General features: G+C 35.6%; 2 protein-coding genes across 2 annotated transcripts; both read left to right on the top strand.

Annotated features, from left to right (window-relative positions):
* The first annotated feature begins 2331 nt into the window (after positions 1–2331).
* LOC110442613 lies at positions 2332–7133 on the top strand. The gene is made up of 5 exons (XM_021486301.1): positions 2332–2587; positions 3031–4344; positions 4604–4761; positions 5184–5258; positions 6751–7133. Exons 2-5 carry the CDS (start codon positions 4109–4111, stop codon positions 7131–7133), a joined length of 852 nt encoding a protein of 283 aa, XP_021341976.1. The 5' UTR covers positions 2332–2587; positions 3031–4108.
* A 9126-nt stretch (positions 7134–16259) lies between these two features.
* Positions 16260–18871, top strand: LOC110442642 (transcription intermediary factor 1-beta-like). Its single transcript, XM_021486333.1, has one exon. The coding sequence runs from the start codon at positions 16658–16660 to the stop codon at positions 17471–17473; it is 816 nt and encodes a 271-aa protein (XP_021342008.1). The 5' UTR covers positions 16260–16657; the 3' UTR covers positions 17474–18871.
* Positions 18872–23483: the final 4612 nt, after the last annotated feature.

Below are 23483 nucleotides of genomic sequence, written 5' to 3'. Positions count from 1 at the left end.
GGGCCTTTATTTATATAAAAGAAAAAAATAACGAAACGTATTGCATCAAAGGATGGAGTCATCAACACAACCAACACATTAATGACAAGGAATTGGTATAACCAATTACAGTTTGGCATTGGCAATACAACAAACCCAAGTATTATGTACATTTGGCTTATCACATTGCATTTACTTATCAAGGGTCATAAATGAAATTTGTCACTGCAAATACTTATTTGTTGTTCGATTCTTCCTGAAAATCGTCAATTTTTGCCTTCTTTAACCTGCCTACGTAAAATGTTGATTACAAACGTCAAAGCTAAGCTATTTACCTTGTTTTCTAATATTCATTTACCTAATAATTTAGTTATTGATTCAGTGGTCAGAGCGCCCTTGACGATATTTTAAGCTGTTTTTAATAATTCAATTACCATTGCTAAATTACTTTTTTCTAATTCTGACAACAAAAATATTTGAATTGTAAGCTGCAGATTACGCTAAATCCTTTTTTTGAAGAAGAAGAAGAAGAAGAAGAAGAAGAAGAAGAAGAAGAAGGCGGCGAAGCAAAACAACATGTGGCCATTCTTCATTTTGAAGCATCGGATGGTTATGGATTTCTTTTGGCAAGGAGAGACGTAGGTTGATTTTGACATTTTGATTTTGACATTCATTCATTTAAGCGTGAATCGAATTTACAATCAATTCTCAAAATGTTTTTTTCAGAAATATATTATTAATTTTTTATATACTAATATGAATGTAAATGTAAATTCATGCATACAATGTCATATTTATGTGTGTCTGGTTAGGGATGGGGGTCATCAACGGAGTGAAAAACCTGTTTCAGAGTTATCACAGTCGTTACTTAATGACAAACAAATACACCCACCCCCTCACGCGCACACACACGCGCACACAACCATACCCCACTTTTTAAGTTAATATCGGTACATCATTTCAAGATATTTGATTTGAAGTCACATCGAAAGTAGTCGTCAAATGATAAAAGTGAAAACTGATATACAATATAATTTCACGGATACATGTTTATATCACATAGTCCTTTGTGCAGTCATTTGGCATATGAAAAATCCACGACCTATAGATATGTTGCTCTTCTTATCTCGTATAGTATTTCCATAAATAAATACATATTACATTTCAATGTGTTTACAGTTGTATTTAATAGCTGCAAAGTGTAAGTGTAAGATACAGCCCAAATTATGTACAGTCAAGAAATTTATGAACAGCATAATATCAAACCATTGTTCAGTTAACAGTAACAACAGTGTTAGAAGATAGTAACATCGCCTCAATGCCTAAGTGTCTCTCTTATAACGAGATTTGAATATCTTTTTTCTTTTGCAATTTTTGACAAAATTATTCTTAAAATATTAACAAGCGATGGCTTTATGTCACAAACATTTTCTACGTCTTGCCACATAATTTGTGTTTTTATTTAAATACATGAAATATCTTTTTTCCATCTGGCTCGGCATATAATGAAATATTATAACCCTTGCAGCGTAGACACAAACTCACAAATAATATGTACTCTTATATTAGAAAGAACATTCAGCAAAATTGATATGCCTCACTCTCTCGAAAAATAATTCCTACGTACAGACCCAAATTATGGCCCGCCACAGAATGGTGCGGGCATACGCTGTTACTCCTATCCGTTCTTCCGTCCGATAAGGTTTTTTTCGTGTAAATATTAGCTATGGAATAGGTGCTGATGCCAATGTCACGTAACTTCGTTATGAATAGAATAGATTAAATGACAATCCTGTTAGCTCTAAATTGGACCCTATTCTTTGAGCATGACCTCGATGTTGATCACTATGTGGTACGTTTGAATGTTTGTTTTCTCATTCTTTACAAAAATATAAGGATAGGGAAACCAGATATTCCGAAGGTATAAACTTCTTCTGTTTTATTGACGATGTCTGTCTAATACATCTTGAACCATTCTAAGTAATATCGAGAGCATAAAGCGAGAATTTAGAGTTTTAACAACAAAACAACAAGGCGCATTAGTTAATAAGCATAATCAAAAGCGTTGACCTTCTTATCAAACAAAACAATATCGTTTAAATACATTCCCAACCCTTCATTGACATTTGTTGAATATATGTGTTTGGCAGTGATATATTTTCGTGTCACTTTATCATTAATGAAAGGGTGGTTTTTATTTTACCTTTAATTTAAAATATCTCCTACTCTGATGTTTGCAATTATTGACCTCATGTGCAAGAACTATCAGGTAGTCATTTTTAGTATATATCCAATGAGAACTTGCCTAAATTAACTGTTGTGTCATCAATACAATTACAGACTAAATGGTTAGAAAAATTACGCATAGATCCCGATGCCATAGACGTGGTAGTGGTTGTATCGCCCTCTCAAGAAGAGGAGTCTATTCAGGAAGTATTCACACTAGCTGCACAACACCTTATAAACGCAGCCCATGGAATTCCAGGTGAAGACCCACTTAAACTCATTCACATTCCCACAAGCAATTTTCTCGCAGACCCATCGTTACCAAACAGAATTCGTTCCGATCAGCAGTTTTTGAAACTTAGTCGGAAGAAGCATCCGTATGGTATGTATGACACATTGCTTGATTCGTCATTGGCAGAAAAGATAATGCCCCTACAGCATTTATATTTTTTCAAGTACAGCAGGCGAAGAGTATCTATGGTATTGTCTTCGAAAACAGTTAACACTACTTAACTACGATCACTTCTACTGATAATCATTGCTTAAATAAAACAAGTTTCTGTATTTTGTGATAGGAGCTTTCTCGTGGACTCCAAAGTCTGCAGAGAGTTTTGTTTTGTACTAAAACTATTATCCTGGCTCCCTGTTTGAGTTATAGTGCCCTGAGAATTCGCAATAACCATGTTAACTGTGTATTACGTACATACGTTCCCTAAGAGTTTACTTTAGTACAAATCACCATGAGTTAAATATGTAATTATTAACTTTTATTATTCAATTCAGTCGTATGCATGTTAATAGAAATATTTGTCAATTTAATAACAGATTTCCTGCCACTCCATCATGTAGTTCTTCACGAAAGTAGTACTGTACTGCAAAAAATGTTGATCAGCAGTGGACCAGAAGACGTAAATGCTGAGGATGAAGTTGGTTGGACAGCATTGCATCTTGCAATTCTTTTAGGAGAAACCGAAATGGTAAAAATGCTGCTGGACCACGGGGCCGATGCTGCATCTCGTCCGGCACACTGTCTTCCTGCATTTGTCTGTACAGAGTGGAAGGGAAAATCGCGCATGACATTGTCACCGCTCAGTCTTTCTGTGTGCCTTAACATGAACAACATAGTGCATTTATTTACAGAAAGAAACACAGAAAATCCATGCATGGACATTTGCATTCAAATGTCGTATGGAATGAAAACGGAGTCCACGTTGCTTGAATCAGTCTGTAGGGAAGCAGAAAAAAGAAATCAGGATGTTTATGCTCGCTTTAAGCCGACATTCACAGTACACAAGAATCAACCGATTGAACGAGTATGCCTTGGAATTTCGGAAAATGTTGATAATATTGAGAAGAGAGAAGACATACATGGCGTAAGTGTTGTCATCATAAACACGGAGATATCTCCGGAGAGCAACTGGATAGAAAAAACTGAAATTACAGAAGATGAAGAAGTCATTTGTAAGTCTGTTATTGACCTATGGGCTGACTACCGTTGGGATCAGCATCCAAATTTAAATGCAATCACTGCTGGAAGCCTAACAAGTGTGAAATGTCCAGAACCTTAATCTACAGGACACATCATTCTACACTGTTCACACAAGGGATACGTTCCCTACGAGAGCAACTGCTTTCCAACCGAATTAAAATGTGAGAAAGGAGCAATGCCTGTTGCAGTACTTGAGGGGGAATTCAATTCTGGTGCCCTTGGAGGTAGTCAATGTGATAAACGAGGAGAGCAAGAATCCACCTACTGTGTTTGTGCTGCATCTACCAACATACCAACAAACAGATATCCAATGGAAACAGATGAACATCTTCCGTTGAAAATAGGAATGCAGTTATGTAAATCACATTCTGCTGCCATCCCAGCTTATGCAGGAACACTCGGGCATTCGTAGAAATGGGCAACGGTAAAACTGGGTTCATAACATGTGCTCATCTGTTCTATAAGCAGGCTATATCCGAAGGAAACACGCCAATACGCTTCAGTTGTTCACAACAAGGGTGTGGTGCTGACGTCATCGCTCCTTTTGACCACTTTGTGGATAATGTCTTAAGAGGAGTAAGGGATATGGAAATCGACGGTGACCCCGTAGGTGACCCCGTAGGTGAAGATGATGGCAATGTCGAAAATGGGTATGTATAACTCTTCAGTGGAAGGTCAATTGTGACAAAAAAAAAGAGTTAGGAGCGTGTATCTTTGCCTGGAAATGACCTGGTGCTAGAACAACATGCATCTGAGCTATGGTATTTTGAAAAGTATCATATTTGTCCCGTTATGTAGTTTTACACGTAGATTAAATGGTTTGTTTTGAATTCAATGCAACAACAATAAAGATATAACTATCTTTTAAAAGATACAAAAAACAATTACCGAAAATTGCTTTATTAACAGAAGGAATGTCTACTGGGAGTGCGGAAAAGTAGTCCGAGCTATATTTGACCCCACGTTAGAAACCGGCATAGATGCAGCAATTGTGGAAATTTACCAAGACAGAGCACCATGTGATGGTTCCTTTGATGACATAAAACATCTTCATCTCCAAAGAGCAAGTAAGATAAATTGTTTTTCAAAAAAACATGCAAGGAGCATATCACACCAAAATATTAAAGACGTAGCATTCATAAAGCTTATAGTAGAATAATTATAAATAGCCAACCACAGGAACTGCTGGAAAGTTTACACTACTTCCGTCAGAAATATCATTTTCTCCAGGACATAACTCATATATCATCTGCAATGACCGAATTATAACAGAGATAATCATTTTTCCGAGTTGATTGCTCACATTTTTATTTATTTTTCTCAACAAAAAAAAAGTAATGGAAAAATACCTCTATGCCAACAAATGTTAACCTCGGAGTATCACATTCTTGAGCCTCTTATACATTATCCTGGATCATCTGAAATGTTAACGCATAACAAGGTTGCAACTTTACATATCTTTGATGTTTGCTATTTGGAATATTTGCAGAAATGGACTTGACACATCCACCAACATATGCTTCCGGAAAAAAGCAGATATATCCTATCTGGATTCAAGTGAGTAGTATGTAAATATTATTATACAGCTTTGTGACCGCACAACAATTCATAAATAGCGTGCGCACTTTGTGCAACAACCGTGCCATTGAACAATCGTCCCGCAAAAAAGAGGGAGTTGGTGATATGGATCGGTCAGAATTACAGAACTACAATTACAATTACAAGGAAAACTCGTATGAAATAAGGTATATTTTAGATATTTTATTTCATGTAAGAATAGTTAAATTGTGTTCAATTGTATAATGCTAGTAACGTTTTTACAGTGACCGTAATACTCTGGAATCGGGCCTGACTCGAGGTAACAGAACAAATAAAAAAAAAGCATTTTGATGAGTGACCCGGAGTAAAATCTGGCCTTTTCTTGATGCAGAGAGTCAATCGTTAATACTGTGTCACCGTGTTGAAACATAACTTGCGTCAATGCAGTATAAGTGTAATCTTATCACAAATACAGTATTTAAGTCAAGATATAGCAAATCACTGCACACAAAAAAAATCATTATGACAGCCAAGTTCTAGCGATATCGTACAGCAAAAAGGACATTGTGTCAGTCAACTTATCACAAAACCTTACATCAAACACAGTTTTACAGTCACGCCATAGGATAAAAAGTTTTCGAAAATTGTGTCCGGATTCTTTGATATCGGTGTTTCAAATTGAATATGTGATTATACTAAGTTTGTGTTAAACAGACTGTTGTTGTTGTTTGAACTTTTCTTATGAGTCTTGTATGAGTCTTGTATGAGTCTTGCATAGGAGTACAGGTATGATGCAATAACCTGACGGAATGGTGAAACGTCATTAGTTGTACCATTTTAATCAGTTGTGTCAGTTAAGTATTATGTTGGTATTTTCAAAGATATTAAAAGAACATTCTATGTCCTGTGATTAGTATTACATGTATTTATCAATTATGGACTTACATTGAGGTTAGTATGTGGTTATATGGACATGAGAAAGTGAAATAGACCGAGACTAAGACACATTATTAGACGCTTAATAACTTGTTTATCATTAAACAAGATGGAATGTATGGAAATTTGAGAAAAGAACTGCATTTGGCAGAGAGCATTGTGACGTCACAAATAAAGCGACATCATCAAGATAATATCAACCTGCTCTTTCAAAAGAATAGTAACCCCGAGTCAATGTTACAAATGACCGACCTCATGTGATTGTGATGTAATAAGGATGTAGGAAAACGTTGCGTCATGTAAAACTTCAAATCATGGAATAAACTACCTTCACAACCATTTTTCATGTTTTCTTACAAGAAAAATTACACAAGTTTCCTTTTTTTTTTCTCCTGCGTTCCATTAAATATAACTGTACTTTAGTAAATGAAGACTGTACATTTATAATAGTCTGTATTTGTAATCAAATCACTATAAAATAAGTTCTAGATTTATCTATTTCAAACGTAAATTATCGTAATGCTTGAAACTTGTATATTTGTTCTCGCAATTGATAATAATTACCATTTATTTTCTTATAGTCTCAAATGATCGCCCAATTAGATGCATAAAGCTGGGAGCCAGTTCTGGGCTGTCTGTTGGTATTCTGGCATGGAAGCATGGTCAGATAAGACTTACGGACTCTCCACCTCTTGGGATTGAAAAAGATTCTCTTCAAAAATATATCATGAAGGGACAACTTGTCATAAGTGAATACAACAGCAAACATTTTTTTGAATGTGGTGAGTCTGGTTCAGCAGTTTTTGTCATGAAAAGAGACGGCCAGTATTATTATCCAGATGCTTGTTTAGGAATAGCTATTGGGTTTCTTGACAAGAAAACGTTTGTTACTCCCATAGGTAACATTCTTGATGAGCTGAAAACAGACAACACGCCAGATCTCGACCTTAAAAAGTTTGAATAAGAATTTAAACTCCTCACACAGTATATTGAAAAACACGGACGACTACATTGTGACGAACTGTGTAAATGTTTGAGACTCACGGAAACTTGGCTATTTAAACTATATGAAAACAAAGACTGATAAACAATTAAGACATGCTAGCATTTAGTGTTAATGCTGTAAAAACTTAAATCGAAACAGCAGGTATTTTTTTTACCACTAACAAAAAAGCTCGAAACCGAGAAGGACCGAGGGAACTTATCTGATCTTTTATAAACAGAACCTCGATGTTTTGATGTATGTTACTATCGTTACGTAAAACAGAATGCACACATTTTTACTGAGTTTGTATGTTCGTTGTAAATATTCCATTTATGTTACAGTTGTAATTGCTATATTTTATATGAAAGCTAGTTATTTCCCCCTCCCTTCACATGTGTTTCTTCCGTTTTAGCCGGGAAATATCAGCTTGTCACCCCCTAGGGGGAGATAGCCTCGTGCCGATTAGCACGTGTACAATTGTGACGTCATTGAAATGCGTCACCGGTAATTGTGACGTCATCAAAAGTGAATGACGATATTTATACCCCATTTGTTTTTTTGTTTACAAACAAACTACTGTCGGTGGAGTTGTGACTGAAATAATAGGATGGGAGAAAAATAATCATCCCCAACCTTGAGGGTGTAACAGAGAAATCTCCAACCCTCGGGGTGATGTTTTTGGTTGTCAAACCCTCGGCAGAGCCTCGGGTAAGACAACAAAAAAACATCGCCCCTCGGGTTGGAGATTTCTCTGTCACACCCTCAAGGTAAAGGAAGATTCTATTAGTCACTCGCTAGGGGAAGATAGCCTCATGCCGATTAGCACGAGTTCAATTGTGACGTCATTCAAATGTGTCACCGGTAATTGTGACGTCATTTAAAGTGAATGACGATATTAAAACCCCACATATGTTTTTGTTTACAAACAGACTAATATCGGTGGAGTTGTGACTAAACAATACAGAAATCTCCAACCCTCTGGGTAATCTGATTTGGTTGTCTAACCTTCGGCAGAGCCTCGATTTAGGCAACCAAAAAACATAACCCCTCGGGTCGGAGATTTCTCTGTCACACCCTCAAGGTAGGAAAAGATTCTATTGTTCTCACATAGCTGACAATATAGGTTTTTCCAGGATGAAAAGTCATGTAGGATAAATATATCTTCCATGGCATCACATCACAATGGAAAGACCATGATATGACGAAATGACAAAGACATTTGTTAGAGACGTGTAGAACTATTTATGGGACTTGAGTAACTTCTTTTTTGAATATGCCACAGATTGTGTTCGTTTGTGTTTTACGTCCTATTAAACAGCAGCTATGGTCATTCATGGACGTGCCAGACTTTGGTAGTGGGTAAAGCTGGAGCTTCCAGAAAAAAACCCACCGATCCTCGGCCTCCCACAACACACACGCATACACTACACGCATACATCTTGCACACAGGGAAGACCGTCCTTAAATGACCATAGCTGTTGATAGGACGTTAAACAATACTAAACCAACCAAATCAATAATTGTGTCGCTTGAAAAACTACACTCACTGTTGAATATTTCACGGCTGTGATCTGTACAGGTTCATGTTATTTATTTAAATGTTGTTCATGTTTTGTCTGTCTTACGCGTGAAAACATTAATCAAGGTTTTGACAAATTCCTATGAAAACTTTTATCAAACACAAAATGGAAATAGGCCTCCATAATACTATCTTACCACTTTTAACCTTTTAGTTCAACTGCTTTTGAAACATTGTATATAGTTTCTTTAAACAATTAATTTTGAAATGATCACCTTTAATCTAGATAAACATGTATTGCTTATAAATAAGTTCGCAAACATGAAGCTTACTGCATAAAGTGATTTACTATGAATAGATGTTTCGTGCATTTTTGTTTCTGTGCTACTGTATTAATATATGATTAATTACATTCAATGAATTTGTACAAAATAATCTGATATCGTGTTTAAAAATCAAATCGTTTGCTATTTATTTTTTAATCTTTTAAACTTTTTAACCATTTAGTTTAAGCTTTTAAGTTTTAAAATGTTCTTGCATATTTTTATGCATATTTTTTTATGAAAGTCTAAATGATTGAAACTGTCGACGGGTCAGACAACAATACTATACATAAAACAAGCAAATGTTCATCACGCTGTAAGTTGCAAAGATGGCGATGATGCAAATCGGCATTTTTGCGAAATGACTACAACAGTTTAAACAATTTGCAGTATAATATTAAACAATAACATGCTGCTTCATAGCAAGTCAAATCTCAAAGTTAAAAATAGGGTAACGAATAACGACATTTGAACCATGGTCCACGGTCCCAAATTAATCTGCTGCATCCATTGCGACATTTGGGATCTTTATTTTTCTCTCTTCTTCTATCATCATTTTACTCCCTTGTGCCTTTCTTAGCATTACCTCTCGTTTGGCTTTAATGTTGAACGTACCCAGGTGAGAAAGGCAATGGGTTCTGTCACCTGGCAAAAACAAAACAAAGTTCTTAAAAATGGCAGTTGTTATTGCCTGCTTAACGTTCAACATTTAGTGTGTCAGTATAAAGTGTTTCAATGGCACTATACAATCGGCATCAGATCCGCGCTATCACAAGGTAGCATACACACCAACAAGGCCTGTCTCCGGCACACATGCACGCATACACAACATACATGTAGACATGGCCTAGTAAGTAAGGTTAAAATCCCCTCACCCGTTACATACCATTTTTTTTTGTTGATATTTATAAGCTAATTTTGAGCAAATGACTTGGTATTTTGTATTTTGTAGTTGTTTAAGAAACAAGGAAAAGACGAGATGCATTGCATAATGTAATAGTATTTACTAGTTTGAAGTTTTCAGTGTGGCACGCGATAGTCTGTATAAAAGCGAGTCGCGGCCGGGTTTGAATCTCATTCAGGGAATTGAATCAGGACAGTGTGCCAAGCGAGGTAACTCATTATAGAACAGTTCAATTTTGGTAGTAGATTTCGTGTGAGATGATTTCTTCGGTCAAATTTACTCTCATTTTTAATGTAGATTGTAGTTTTTATATAACCTGTTGTTAATTATGATTGCAATTGGAATCTAAGGGAAAAATGTGATTATGAGTATTAAAATATTACTTGAACTTGTGTGAGCCTCGTCACCTTAGTGTCTAGATGGATATTTATATTTTCTTAATGTATATTATATTTTATTTATAACCTGTGGCAAACCGTGACGTAGGGATAGAAAATAACGTGACTTCAAGGTATTCTCTTAACAATTCCTTAAACAAGCATTTTTGTTTGTTTTGATAAATCGATTCTATTGTTTGCGTTTAGCTAGTAATTTTTCAGTTGATATTAATTTGATCTTCATGAGACATCTACTCATGCCCTAGCGACGTACGTAATGCATTTAGTGTGACTTTCATTGGCTGTTCTTTCAATTTCTTAATTGATATTAAGTTCTTTTATTTACATAGCGGTTGTCGTTAATGAAGCAGAGGATGCGTATCTTTCTGGAGTACCTTGTCTCATACTCCTTGTTATTTGTCTTTTTGGTCCCTTAGTAAATATGTCCTTTTTCATATTTTGCCATATTTTTATTGAATTTTAGTTTAAGTTTGGTTTTGACAATGTTATCTTGCTGTTTCTGTACATACTACGTGTTCTTTGTAAAGTAAACAAATCAATCCTCAGAATAATTTGTTGTCAATGTCATTATTTGACATAAAAAGGGGCAATGTTGGACTTAAGATTAAGTCGAAGTGGTTTCAGCAATTTCATGTAAATTCGTCTGAGAGACGAGACATCTTTAGCACAAACATGGTATACGGTAGGCCGGGTAAGTGTTTTTATTAACTTAATTGGTTTTGTTTTGTTTAATTTTGTTAAACGTCCTATTAACAGCTAATGTCGTTTGAGGACGTGCTTCCATGACATTGTGTGTAGTGTATGCGTGTTTGCGTGTGTGTTTGCAGTAAGCATGGTATGTTGGTGTGCTTGCCTCTTTGTGATAGCGCGGATGCCGACTTTATAGTGCTATCTCACTGAAATGCCATGCAGAAGGCACCAAACACAGCATTCCGCCCGGTCAATTGATACAGAGAACGGGTGAACCAGTTGTTGCCATTTCCCTTAATGCTGAGTGGGAAGAATCAATGTTAGAAGTTAGGGTAAAGGCATTTTATATAAGTGCACGTTTTACCTGTAAGCTACATATACATAGTTACGTGTTTTAACTAGAATGTATGTTAATGAATAAGTAAGTGTTACTAAAGACCAAAAATCGGCGTTCCAACTTGTCATATAATAAACTTGGTGTGTTGGGATTTACAGTGTATATTGTAGCTATTTCCGTAAATAATTATTCAAGTGACCTGTATAGTTATGATCGGTTTCCTGCAGGTCGCGGATCGAGAAAATGATACACCTGTTGTTACCCACTGCATGTATCGTAAGAGGCGACTAATGCCGGAACCCCCTGCAGAATTGGACATTGCCTTTGATGTCCCCTATTTGGGGACACAAAAGCGGAAAAATAAATCTGCTGCATCCATTGCAACATTTGAAATCTTTATCTTTCTTTTTTCTTCTAGTTACCTTTTATTTCCTAGCGCCTTGTTTGGCAATATTTCACTTCTGGCTTTAATCTGGCGTTTGCCCAGGTGAGGAGGAATATGACTTTTGTCCAAAGGCCCGGACATACCAAAGTCTGCTTAACTTCCAGCATTTAAGGTAATGTCAACAGTTGGTTCATCCATTTTCAGTATAATGTGACCTGGCGGAATGCTGTGCTAGATGCTTTCGGCATGGTATTTCAGTGAGATAGCACTATAAAATCGGCATCAGATCAGTCACAAGGAGGCAAGTGCACCAACACATCCTGTCCCCGGCACGTATACACACATGCACGCGTACAAAACACACATGGAGGCAAGTCCTTAAATGATATTAGCTGTTAATAGGACGTCAAAAAATAAACCACACCAAACTTTTCATTTTCATAGCTGTTTGCAAGTTATGGAGAACTACATATTTGATCTCGTTATTATAAATCAGTCGATTAGCTCTTTGATGTAAATATGAATCTGAAATAGTGTTTTGTTTGATGTAAAAATGTTTAGAATAGCTCACGGCTTTGCTAAACATTTATTAAGATAAACAAGTATGTACCGATTGACCATGGGCGCCACTGGCAACCGTTGCTTTTGTATCAATTTAAAGAAAGACCAGCAATTATTTTATCTAATTGCTTAGAACACTTATGTTTGGCTGTTTGTTTTGATTTAAAATCTTCATAACAGCTAAGGTCATATGACGACGAGTGTCTAGAGAGAAATCGGCAAAGGGATAGTGTAGAAATGAATGGACCCTAAGTGTTGCAAGGGGTAACAAATCCATTCCGTGTTTTCCAATGTTCCCTAAGTAGGAGACACAGAAGCAAATCCCGATTCCAACTTCAGACTTGTATTTGCATATGACGGTTTGATAAACTTATACAAAGAAGACAAATAAGAAGTGTGATTTAATGTCTTAGTATTCCCTTTTCCAGGTTTAACCCTATTTTGAAGACCTGTAGTAAATTTGTATGAACTCGGCCATTATTATAATAGCAAACTCTACATAGAGATATGGAGACATTAGCTGTGGTAACCGTAGCTCAAGGTCCATTCGATGTTTTGATATTTTGACATTTTAGATTATCGGACAATACACTGTGGTCTGATAATTAAAAAAAAATAGAAATTTAAATGATATCGATCAGACTTTGAGCTACTCCCGGCAATTTAGACAACATCTACTTACTTTGTTTATAGAGTTTGTAGTGATTGCCTCCCTTGAAATAGTTATGTGATCCGATGAAACGTGAAACGAAACATTGAAATAAAAATCCAACTATGTTACTTATTATTCTGAAGTCAAACATCGATATAGAAATCAATGATTGGCTTGATAATGTGAATTATTAATAATATTTATATGATTTTGCTATTTTTTAGTAAAACATTAAAAACTACTGATACAATTATTTCTCAATAAGCAATGCGCTTTATTTGTGTAATCCTGTATTGATATCTGCTCATAAACAAACACCTGAACATAGCTATCAGTTCGTCTTCGTTTACTTCAAAATCATCCATTACAATACGCAAGAATAATTTGCAGTTTACAGTTCTTCGAAAGAAAACCCTAAAATTATTTTCACTGAAGATTTTACCTTAAGTTATCATTGCCAAAGATTTTCACGTTAACAAGAGGATAGATGACAAGGATATAGGGTAGAGAATATGGGTAGAAATACGGTAGACGGGAAAGGTTCATTGGTAAAGGCAGATGGTAATGGGAAGATAATACAGGGTACACGATAGGGTTTAGAGGGTAGAAGGAACAGGGTAGAGGAAAACTTTAATGGGTAGAGAAAAACTTTCATTGGTAAAGACTGTCGGGTAGAAGGTACAAGGGGGGGGGGGGGGTAGTTACAGGAAACGGGGTAAAAAGTAGAGGGTTGAGGTAGAGATTAGAAAATACATTGTAAAAGGGATAGGAAGCGGGCTGAGAATAGGGCGTGAAGGACACATGTGATATGGAAGAGAGTACAGGGTACAAGGTAATTGATAAGAGTAGAGGCTACAGGTAAGCGGGTATATGGTATAGTGTAGGGGTTTGAGGTTACACGGTGCAGGATATGTAGAAGGAAGGGGTAGAAAGTATCGGGTTCAGGATACAGGGAGTCGTATAAATGGTAGATGGTAGAAGAAAAATGAAAAAAAAAAAGAGTAGAGAGAAGTGGTACGTGGTAGGGGTAGCAGGTAAGGGTTAAATGGTACAGGTGGAGGGAAGGAGGGGTTAGTTTCTTATTAAATACTACATGTACCATTGATATTTCACGAGTATCGCAGAATGCATTTTCTCGAGCGATCCAACTAGAGCAAAAATATTAAAGTATTCTCACACACGAATAATACTTAAATTGTATTCAACAGGAAACACACTTTATTCTGTAACTGTTTATTACTATCTTTTAATCTGAGACAGTTTTATTTTTCAATGGTGAATTCAAACTAGTGGAAAATACAGTTTTCATATTGCTCATGTCAGTAAAATAGCACTCATACAATGGAGAATTAGCCTTTTGCTATCACCCACAATACTTTCAAACCTGAAACTGTAAAAATCTAAATAATGATTAATCAGTAGCTACTAACCCATCGGTATGAGCATTACACTTTAAAAATGTTAAGGTTTTTTTAGCACTAGTTACCAACTCCTCGGTGTGAATATCAAATCAAGTATAACGGGCAATGAAAGAAAAAAGACAAAAAATAAGACAAAAAATCGATGAGATATAATATAACTAAGAGGAGCAGTATGTTTCAGTGAGGTAGCACTATAAAGTCGGCATCAGTTCCGCTATACCACAAGGAGACAAACACGAACATATCGCAGCCTCCCAAAACACACACGCATACACTACACGCATGCATCTTGCACACACGGGAGGCCGTCCTTAAATGACCATAGCTGTTGATAGGGCGTTAAACAATACCAAACAAAACAAAACAAAAGCATGTGGAAGATTAGCCTTTGGCTAAACGTGTATTTTATCCTCAATAAATAAAGTTTATTATTCATTATGACGGATTTCCTGAAAATGTAACTATTATAATATTTCTAGGAATAAAAATTCGAGTTATATTTGCAGGGCAAATTATATCAAACCTCAATAATTTCCAAGTGTTATTAAATTTTCTTAAACGTCAGACTCACAGTTGGTATAGCACTACCATATATATATATACATTATACATAATAAAAAGTATGTTATAAGTATATAGATACACATAACATATTGTCATATTGTTTTTTATTAATCTAATTGATATGAAGGTCATGACGTATGCTTGAATAAAACTACTTTATTGATATTGCTAACAATATATTTAACAATGCTTGTTGTAATACTATTTTTTAATGTATTCACTTGATAGCGTTTTTCACGAAACTCATGATTTTGTTTTACTAACGCTGCTTTTTACATATATTAAAACATATGAAAATACACATTCTGATTAGTGTTTTATTTATATATATTTATCATAATAAGTAAATGTATAACAATTTTTTTTTTTTTTTTTTTTTTTTTTTTTTTTTTACTTAAGAGAAAAAAATTTATAAAAAAAAAATGTATAAAAATTTTTTTTTTTTTTTTTTTTTTTTGTTCACTTAAGTGAATAAAATTCATGACAAAGATCCGGATTAAGATTCTTTATTCCTTGTATTTTACAACACATCGGAGAGAAGACATTACAAATACAGTATTTACAAAACAAATTAATGGACCCTAAGTGTTGCAAGGGGTAACAAATCCATTCCGTGTTTTCCAATGTTCCCTAAGCAGGAGACACAGAAGCAAATCCCGATTCCAACTTCATATTTGTATTTGCATATGACGGTTTGATAAACTTATACAAAGAAGACAAATAATAAGTGTGGTTCAATGTCTTAGTATTCCCTTTTCCAGGTTTAACCCTATTTTGAAGACCAGTAGTAATTATGTATGAACTCGGCCACTATTCTAATTGCTCACTCTACATAGAGATATGGAGACATTAGCTGTGGTAACCGTAGCTCAAGGTCCAATCGATTTTTTGATATTTTGAAAATATACATTCTGATTTTAGTGTTTTATTTATCCACATGGTATTATAATTCAAGAACATCAGACTGTATTTCAATATAACACGTCTAGATATATTTATCATTTTAGGTGAATGGATAACAACACACATTTTGTTTTTTTGTTTATTTTTTATTCCCTTAAGAATAAAATTCGTGACAAATATTCGGATTTATATTCTTTATTCCTTGTATTTTACAACACATCGGAGAGAAGACATAAACATTTTGTATTAGTATTTACAAAACAATACAATGCCATACAGTTCGATAGATATAGGATTTGTGTTAGTACAATATATAAACCACGTGATGCCGTGGTATAACACTAGTATATTAAGATTAACTATATTTTAACCATGACGTAAATCACGTATACACACATAAACACAAGTGTTCATATTCGAAGTAGTTATCGGCTGTGTTGTGTGTACACTGTACCTACTAACATATACATACTAGTGTGTATATAAAGAGTGATATCGCTGACAAGCCGCCAGACAGAACCTCACATTTCTCCACACTCAGATAACGAGTCTTGACAGCCTATACAATTAATTTCAAATTATAAGTTTTCTTTAAAAGTCCAGAAACAACATTAAACAGCGCTGTGATGGTTCTATTTTAGTTATTGTGACAAAGCCGAATGGCATAAAGTGTTCATTCGTGTGTATCCGTATCGGCTATCGTACGTGTGTGTCAGACTGATCATGTGATATAAACCTAACACGGAAGTATATATGTGAATGTTTACCTTAGCCGACATAACAACACAGCAGTGGCATTTTGACGTTCTGAAGCAACAGTTATAGTATTCTGCGAAGACCAGCACTATGGCAGGTTACAGTTCCGTTCTGTCTGACCAGGACTCCCCTACCACCACGTGTGCTCTGTGTGACAGTCAGGACAACGTTAACTGGTATTGTAACGACTGCCAGGACGCATTGTGTGACCGATGTAAGGCGGCCCATACACGCGGGAGGAAAACCAGAAACGATATCGTCGTATCGATAGGGGATGCTAACCGTCAGGAAGACAAGCCTGTACCAGAGGTATGTAAACTACATCCCGGTGAACTGTGTGACATGTACTGTTGTGATTGTGACACACTGATGTGTTTGATGTGTTTTGAGCAAACACATAAACAGCACAACTGGAAACGTTTTGAGGACGAATTTACCGCCAGAAAACAACGTTTAAAAGAGCAGATGGCATCACTATCTGCTATCATTGCCCATTCTGAGAACCAGCGGTCAGAGCAGCATCGCGCTAATCAATCGGTTATAGACAACCTTGATAACAACAGCGTAGAGGTAAACTTTCAAAGGACAAAGATAAAGGCAGAAATAGATTCAATTGCAGATGCAGTGCTGGCTGAGTTATCGTCCTTGGAGGAAGAAGAATCTGCGATGCATGAGAAATATTGTGAAAAGTCGGAGAAAAAGGTTGAAGAGCTGACTCAACTGTTAGAAAAAATGGAAATGTTGAATACATCGAATGTATCGAGGCTTGAGATAGACAAGTTAGTGAGCACAACATTAACCTCGTGTGATGAAGACGAAGATGTGTTACCAAAACTACCAAATTTTGTTTCTGGAGATGTCGACCACGATAACCTCAGGAAAATGGTGGGTGAATTTATTCCTTAAGAACCAATAAGAAGAAATATACATCAAAAGCGAACAGATGCGATGCCTTTTTGAGTTATAGCGTTACTCGCTTACAGTTGTGTATTCAGTACATGTTTAACTGACGACAGCAACTCCTTATTGTCAGAGTATTAATACAACTTGCTGGTATACAGGTCGTCGCATCGACAGTGGAACAGTGATTCATAAATTAACCCAATCACCATCGTCGTGATAAATATATACTTTTGACCAGTTATCTTATTTAAACACTCTCTCTTAACAGAAAGAAATGGCAGTTGTTACCAATGACAGCCAACATAAAGAAAACCTTTTTTTTATTAACTATAATCATCGCCATTGTCGTGATAAAAAGATAAATTTGACCAGTGATCTTGTTTAAACTCACTCTCCAAACAGAAATGTTTACGGCTGTTACCAACGACAGTCAGCAACAAAGAAATATCATTATCAACAGCAGAGACGATGTTTTTTTCTGTTTTTGGTTTCATTTGTTTGTTTTATGAACTGAACTATAATCCTTCATCAACGAATTAAGCATAAATTGACATATAGTTGATAGATAAATAAATGACATGCATTCTACAGAGAAATTATAAGCACACATTAAAAAAAGGTTTCTCGATGGAGAAAGCCAGACAAAGTATATGTTTACTGCACAATATGACCATTTAAATCATTTATGACTCAGCGGTGGTACACGAAGTCATTAGAATAGAAATACATATCTTATGTGTTTCAAAATATATGTCGAAATACAGGAAAGGACATAATGTATATAGAATTACAGGAAATGGCAAAAAATATGTAACAATACAGGAAAGGGCAAAATATAGGTAGAAATACAGGAAAGGGCAAACTATATGTAGAAATACAGGAATGGGAAAAATATATGTAGAATTACAGGAAAGGACAAAATATATGTGGAAATACAGGAAAGGAAAACGGTCTGTATATGACCTTCATAGCGTTACATTGTTTATTTTAATTTTGGCTACAGCATATTATATAGTTAGGTATCATATGTATTGTAATTCATTTCCTTGTCTGGTTATATTAATATGAATGCTTTATTATTTTGATATGTTCTTAATATCAAGATGTGTAGGAGATAATTCCCATATGTATCTTATTGAAGTGTATCATCTTTGTCCATGTCAATCACATTCAAGTAAATGACACCATGATGACTTTTACACCTTACTACATTTATAAAGATACCCATTAAATACCTTTGTAAAATTAATTTGCCCTAAGTTTGTTACTCTACATGGTACTCGCGCTGCTACATTTGTAGATTATCTGTTGTTATTTTGAATACCATATATATAACTCGGTTTTAAAGATGGAATCACTGGTGTGTGTTATGTTCATTTCTCAATAAAAAAATCAAGTACACGCGTCTAACTTGTTTTTATTGAATGCCCTATTCAGATTAGGAGATAAAGGAAAAGGAAGACGACAATGTAAAAATGTGATTGAGTCAAATGTCGAGTTGTAAAATAAACCCTATTCAGAGTCCAAAGTGTTTATATATTATCAATTATCGTAATAAGGACATAATTATGTGGCAATTATTAACGAGATTTGACACATCAAAAATACTCCATGTGGCATTATCAGGCTTCCGTACAAATTTCTTAACACACCATTATCATTGTATGACAAGTTTCTTGGGATACGCTCTACATGTTCTTAGATAGTTGACTTATCTAGTTTGAAGGAATGTTTTGTTGATAAATTAAGGTCTTTCCAGCGTAAACAATCCGAGTGGGATATCTTGTGACATAATAATAGTATTTTTATGTTCTATATTTAGATCTTACCCAGATATATTCATACTCTTTCTATTGTAAATTTGTTCCAGGTAAAACGCTTGGTTCGTTGTTAATAAAGTGAAGATACAGATTATATTGCATGGGTCTGTATCAAACAAGACATATTTTTTATAGCGCTATAGAATAATTCGAACACGTTACAAATATGTATCACGATACAATATATATTGTGTATGTGCTATGCATGTCTACTGTCTGTACTCACAACATGTACATACATGAATGCTTGGGCAGGTGAACAATGTATGTGTTTACTGGTGCTGTGCCGACCTTTGTAATCTGTCATTAACCATACAGCTCTAATGCCAACATTTTCCCATTGAAAATATAGCTTTATAAAGGGTAAGGTGATAAATTGCAAGAAAAATGAAGAACTGAATTCTTAAGAACAACGAAAATAAAAACAAAATCGAAGTATGTTGGCTATCAGTGAGGTGGCTTTCAACTTTCAACTTTAACTTTATTTTTCTGTACAAAATTATAAAAGAACAGAGGAAACATATTTGGCAAATCATACCAGGGACATTTTATCCGGGTTTAAATGTGCAGGCTTTTTCCTGGGCATTACCAACATACCCCATTCAGCACACATTTGGGGTTTCGTCCTTAAATGACCTTAGCCGTGGTGAATTATAATACGTCTTTTGTGAATTTCTGACTAGATCTTAGAATGTTTTTGTAGGACTTAATTTTCTTGGTCTACTTCAAAGTCCTTAATTATATTTTTACTATCATTCTATTTTGCGAGATCCATAAATACTGACATCCATCTGTCTTAGTATATAGCGAGTCTACCTCAGAGTCCAGACTGTTGCTTGTGATTCCGCAACCTCGACGACACAATTTTCAAGAGCTGCTCTGAAGAAGTATGTTTATTCTGTGAACATACCAACAACTTTTTATACGCAAGTCAAAAATTTTGACGGGGCGTATTATGGGATGATGATCGACGTTCCGTCCATTCTCTCACACTACGGTTTCCGCAAAATAACTTGCTTGGATTTTGTTCGATCTTGATGAAACTTTGTATGCATATCCATTATACATAGACTGAGTGCGATTGAAAATTTATTAATTATCATACTATGCTCTGAATGGTTGACTGTTTCTGCACAACAACTTTGTCAAATATGACCAGATTATGATGGCACTTTGTCATTACTTATAACATATAATGGCAAAGACTAAGCGTAAAGGTGAGCAAAACCTACACAAAATTGATAAACATACTGCTATCTTATTAGTCGACATCTAAACATCGCCACGAAGTCTTTTAAATAAACTCAAGCACTGCCCCTTGAATTTCCCATATCATGTACAAGAGAAATCCAACTTCAAAAAATTAATGTTCTTTTGATATATTCACTATTGAATACGGAATGTCTAAGACGCTCACGTTTTGAGGGAAACATCAATGTTGATAAGAGAATTATAAACAACGATTTTAAAATGAATGAATTAGCACGTTTCTTTTCTCTACTATAGAGAACCGATAGATAAGTGAATTGCTGTGTTAGTTCTGGCCGACCCTGGCATCTTCGCGAGGCAATTTCTACTGTTCTGTTCAACTTAACAATGGACGTCTGCGATATTATTTAACACCCGGGATGACGATTGCTTTACTGATTTAATGAGTTTCGCACTAATGAGAAGATTAAGTCCGCCTGGATGTATACCAACCATTAGACTATTAAGGTTGTTCCTTCCTTTTCAACACGCACTGTGTATAATGACGCCATCCTTAAGATAAGAAGAGAATCCATTCCCTCGTAAACTTTGTACGTGCATAGGTCCTTTTGATAGTAGAGCTGTTATTAAGCCTTCAAAACTTAGCATACGCATATAGGATGTCTTGTCTAGCTGCTAGATTCGTGAAGTTTGTAAGAGCATGTCATCAGCTATCAATTCGCGAGTGAGTCTGCAAAACTGTGTTCAGATTCATCCAGAGCGCGTACATCATTGTCTATCATTACGAAGAAAAGCCTGGAAGGGAAATGTCCTCCCATGATCGACCGTTGCTTAACTTTGTAGTCTTTGCTACTTTTGCCTTCATAAATTGCACTTTGTTCACGCTTTGAAACGAATTTTGCAGTTATCTCCAGCATTTCTCCATTGAAACTGAGCTTGAACACTTTATATAATAGTCTGCCTATTCATACGCTGTTAAATGTTTTGAAATTGTTCAGGAAAAAAGCAAATACTTCAATATTTCGATATAATGAAATATAAATTCCTGGACAGTGAACACTGCCATTGTACTACCGAATTCGGCTGTAAATCCCTGTTGTGTCCTATGAAGTATTTGTATAACTATCTTTGTATAATGTTATGACTGTTCCTTGTTTTAACATGAAGTGGATATTCTTACTTTGACAGTATAAAATTAAAGAGTACATCGATTGCGTCTAGCAGACTATCCCTACCCTACGGAAATGTTAGATGACTTCTCCGTCATGCAATCCAAGCTACCAGGTTTCATTTCTTTTGTTTGTCATCGCAGTTTTGGCTACAAATCGCTGGATCGTATATCTCATCACTAAACAGAGTAACTGGTGGTTATTTTCAATAATAAGCATCTCTCGGAGTTTGAGTCTGTCATTTGATCTGTAATGATTCTTTTGACCAAACTGTTCCGATATATATGTATATACTGTATATACGACCATTTGAGTCGCAGAGAAAAAAAGCCTCGAAATTTTGCTCGCTTTACTTTTTGTATAGATCAGCCAGTGCTTGCATTGTATAACTCCTATGCAAGTTCGGGAAAAGGTGACTAATGCCCTCCTCCCTGCAGAATCGGGAGCTTTCTTTTGTTCCTCTGCTTAGCATAACATAAACAAGTTCAAAAACGGAATGCTTTCTATTTTAACTTTAATATTTTAGTTGTAATACAACATGAGTGTACCCAACTTGGGCCATAAAACCAAATTGAAAAATACCAAACAATTATATATTACTGTAATTATACTTACCATTTTTCTTTAACAACAATAAATAAACGGGCAAAGATGAATTAGAGTTTAATGTTGGTTACAACATCTATATATTAATTCGTATTCATTTTCAAACCTCAAAAACAATATATCCTTCTACAAAAAACATCATAAAATCTTAAATCGGTACATACACCGAAAACGAATACTATCTTTGGTTACAACATCCAAATCTTTCATTATCAACAAACTGTATTTTACATGTTTTAACAATTACTAATAAGAAATATCTTCCCCGACACTCCTACACCTCAGTGTCATATAACTAAAACTTCCCCGACACTCCTACACCTCAATGTCACATAAATAAAACTCCCCAGGTACTCCTACACTTCAATATCACATAAATAAAACAACCCCGACACTCCTACACCTCAATTTCACATAACTAAAACAACCCCGACACTCCTACACCTCAATGTCCCATAACTAAATCTCCCCCGACACTCCTACACCTCAATGTCACATAACTAAAACTCCCTCGACACTCCTACACCACAATATCACATAACTAAAACTTACCCGACACTCCTACACCTCATTGTCAAATAACTAAAACTTCCCCGACACTCCGACACCTCCATGTCACATAACCAAAACAACCCCGACACTCCTACACCTCAATATCACATTACTAAAACTTTCCCGAAACTCCTGCACCTCATTGTTACACAACTAAAACTTCCCCGACACTCCTACACCTCAATGTCAAATACCTAAAACTTCCCCGACACTCCCATACCTCAATGTCGAATACCTAAAACTTACCCGACACCCCTACAACACAATGTCATATAACTAAAACTTCCCCGACACTCCTACGACTTAATGTCATATAACTAAAACTGACCCGACACTCCGACACCTCAATGTCACATAACTCAAACTTTCCCGACACTCCTACACCTCAATATTACATACCTAAAACTAACTCGACACTCCTACATCCTAACTTTGCATAACTAACACTTACTCGACACTCCTGCACCTCAATGTCACATAACTAAAACTTACCTGACACTCCTACACCTCAATGTCACATAACCAAAACTTCCCCGACACTCCTACCCCACAATATCACATAACTAAAACTTCCCCGACACTCCTACATCTCATTGTCAAATAACTAAAACAACCCCGACACTCCTACACCTCAATATCACATTACTAAAACTTACC

This window comes from Mizuhopecten yessoensis, unplaced genomic scaffold (genome assembly GCF_002113885.1).
Source record: "Mizuhopecten yessoensis strain PY_sf001 unplaced genomic scaffold, ASM211388v2 scaffold716285, whole genome shotgun sequence".
Taxonomy (NCBI): domain Eukaryota; kingdom Metazoa; phylum Mollusca; class Bivalvia; order Pectinida; family Pectinidae; genus Mizuhopecten; species Mizuhopecten yessoensis.
The sequence above is the reverse complement of the archived record's forward strand: the minus strand, read 5'-3'. Positions and strand labels throughout refer to the sequence as shown.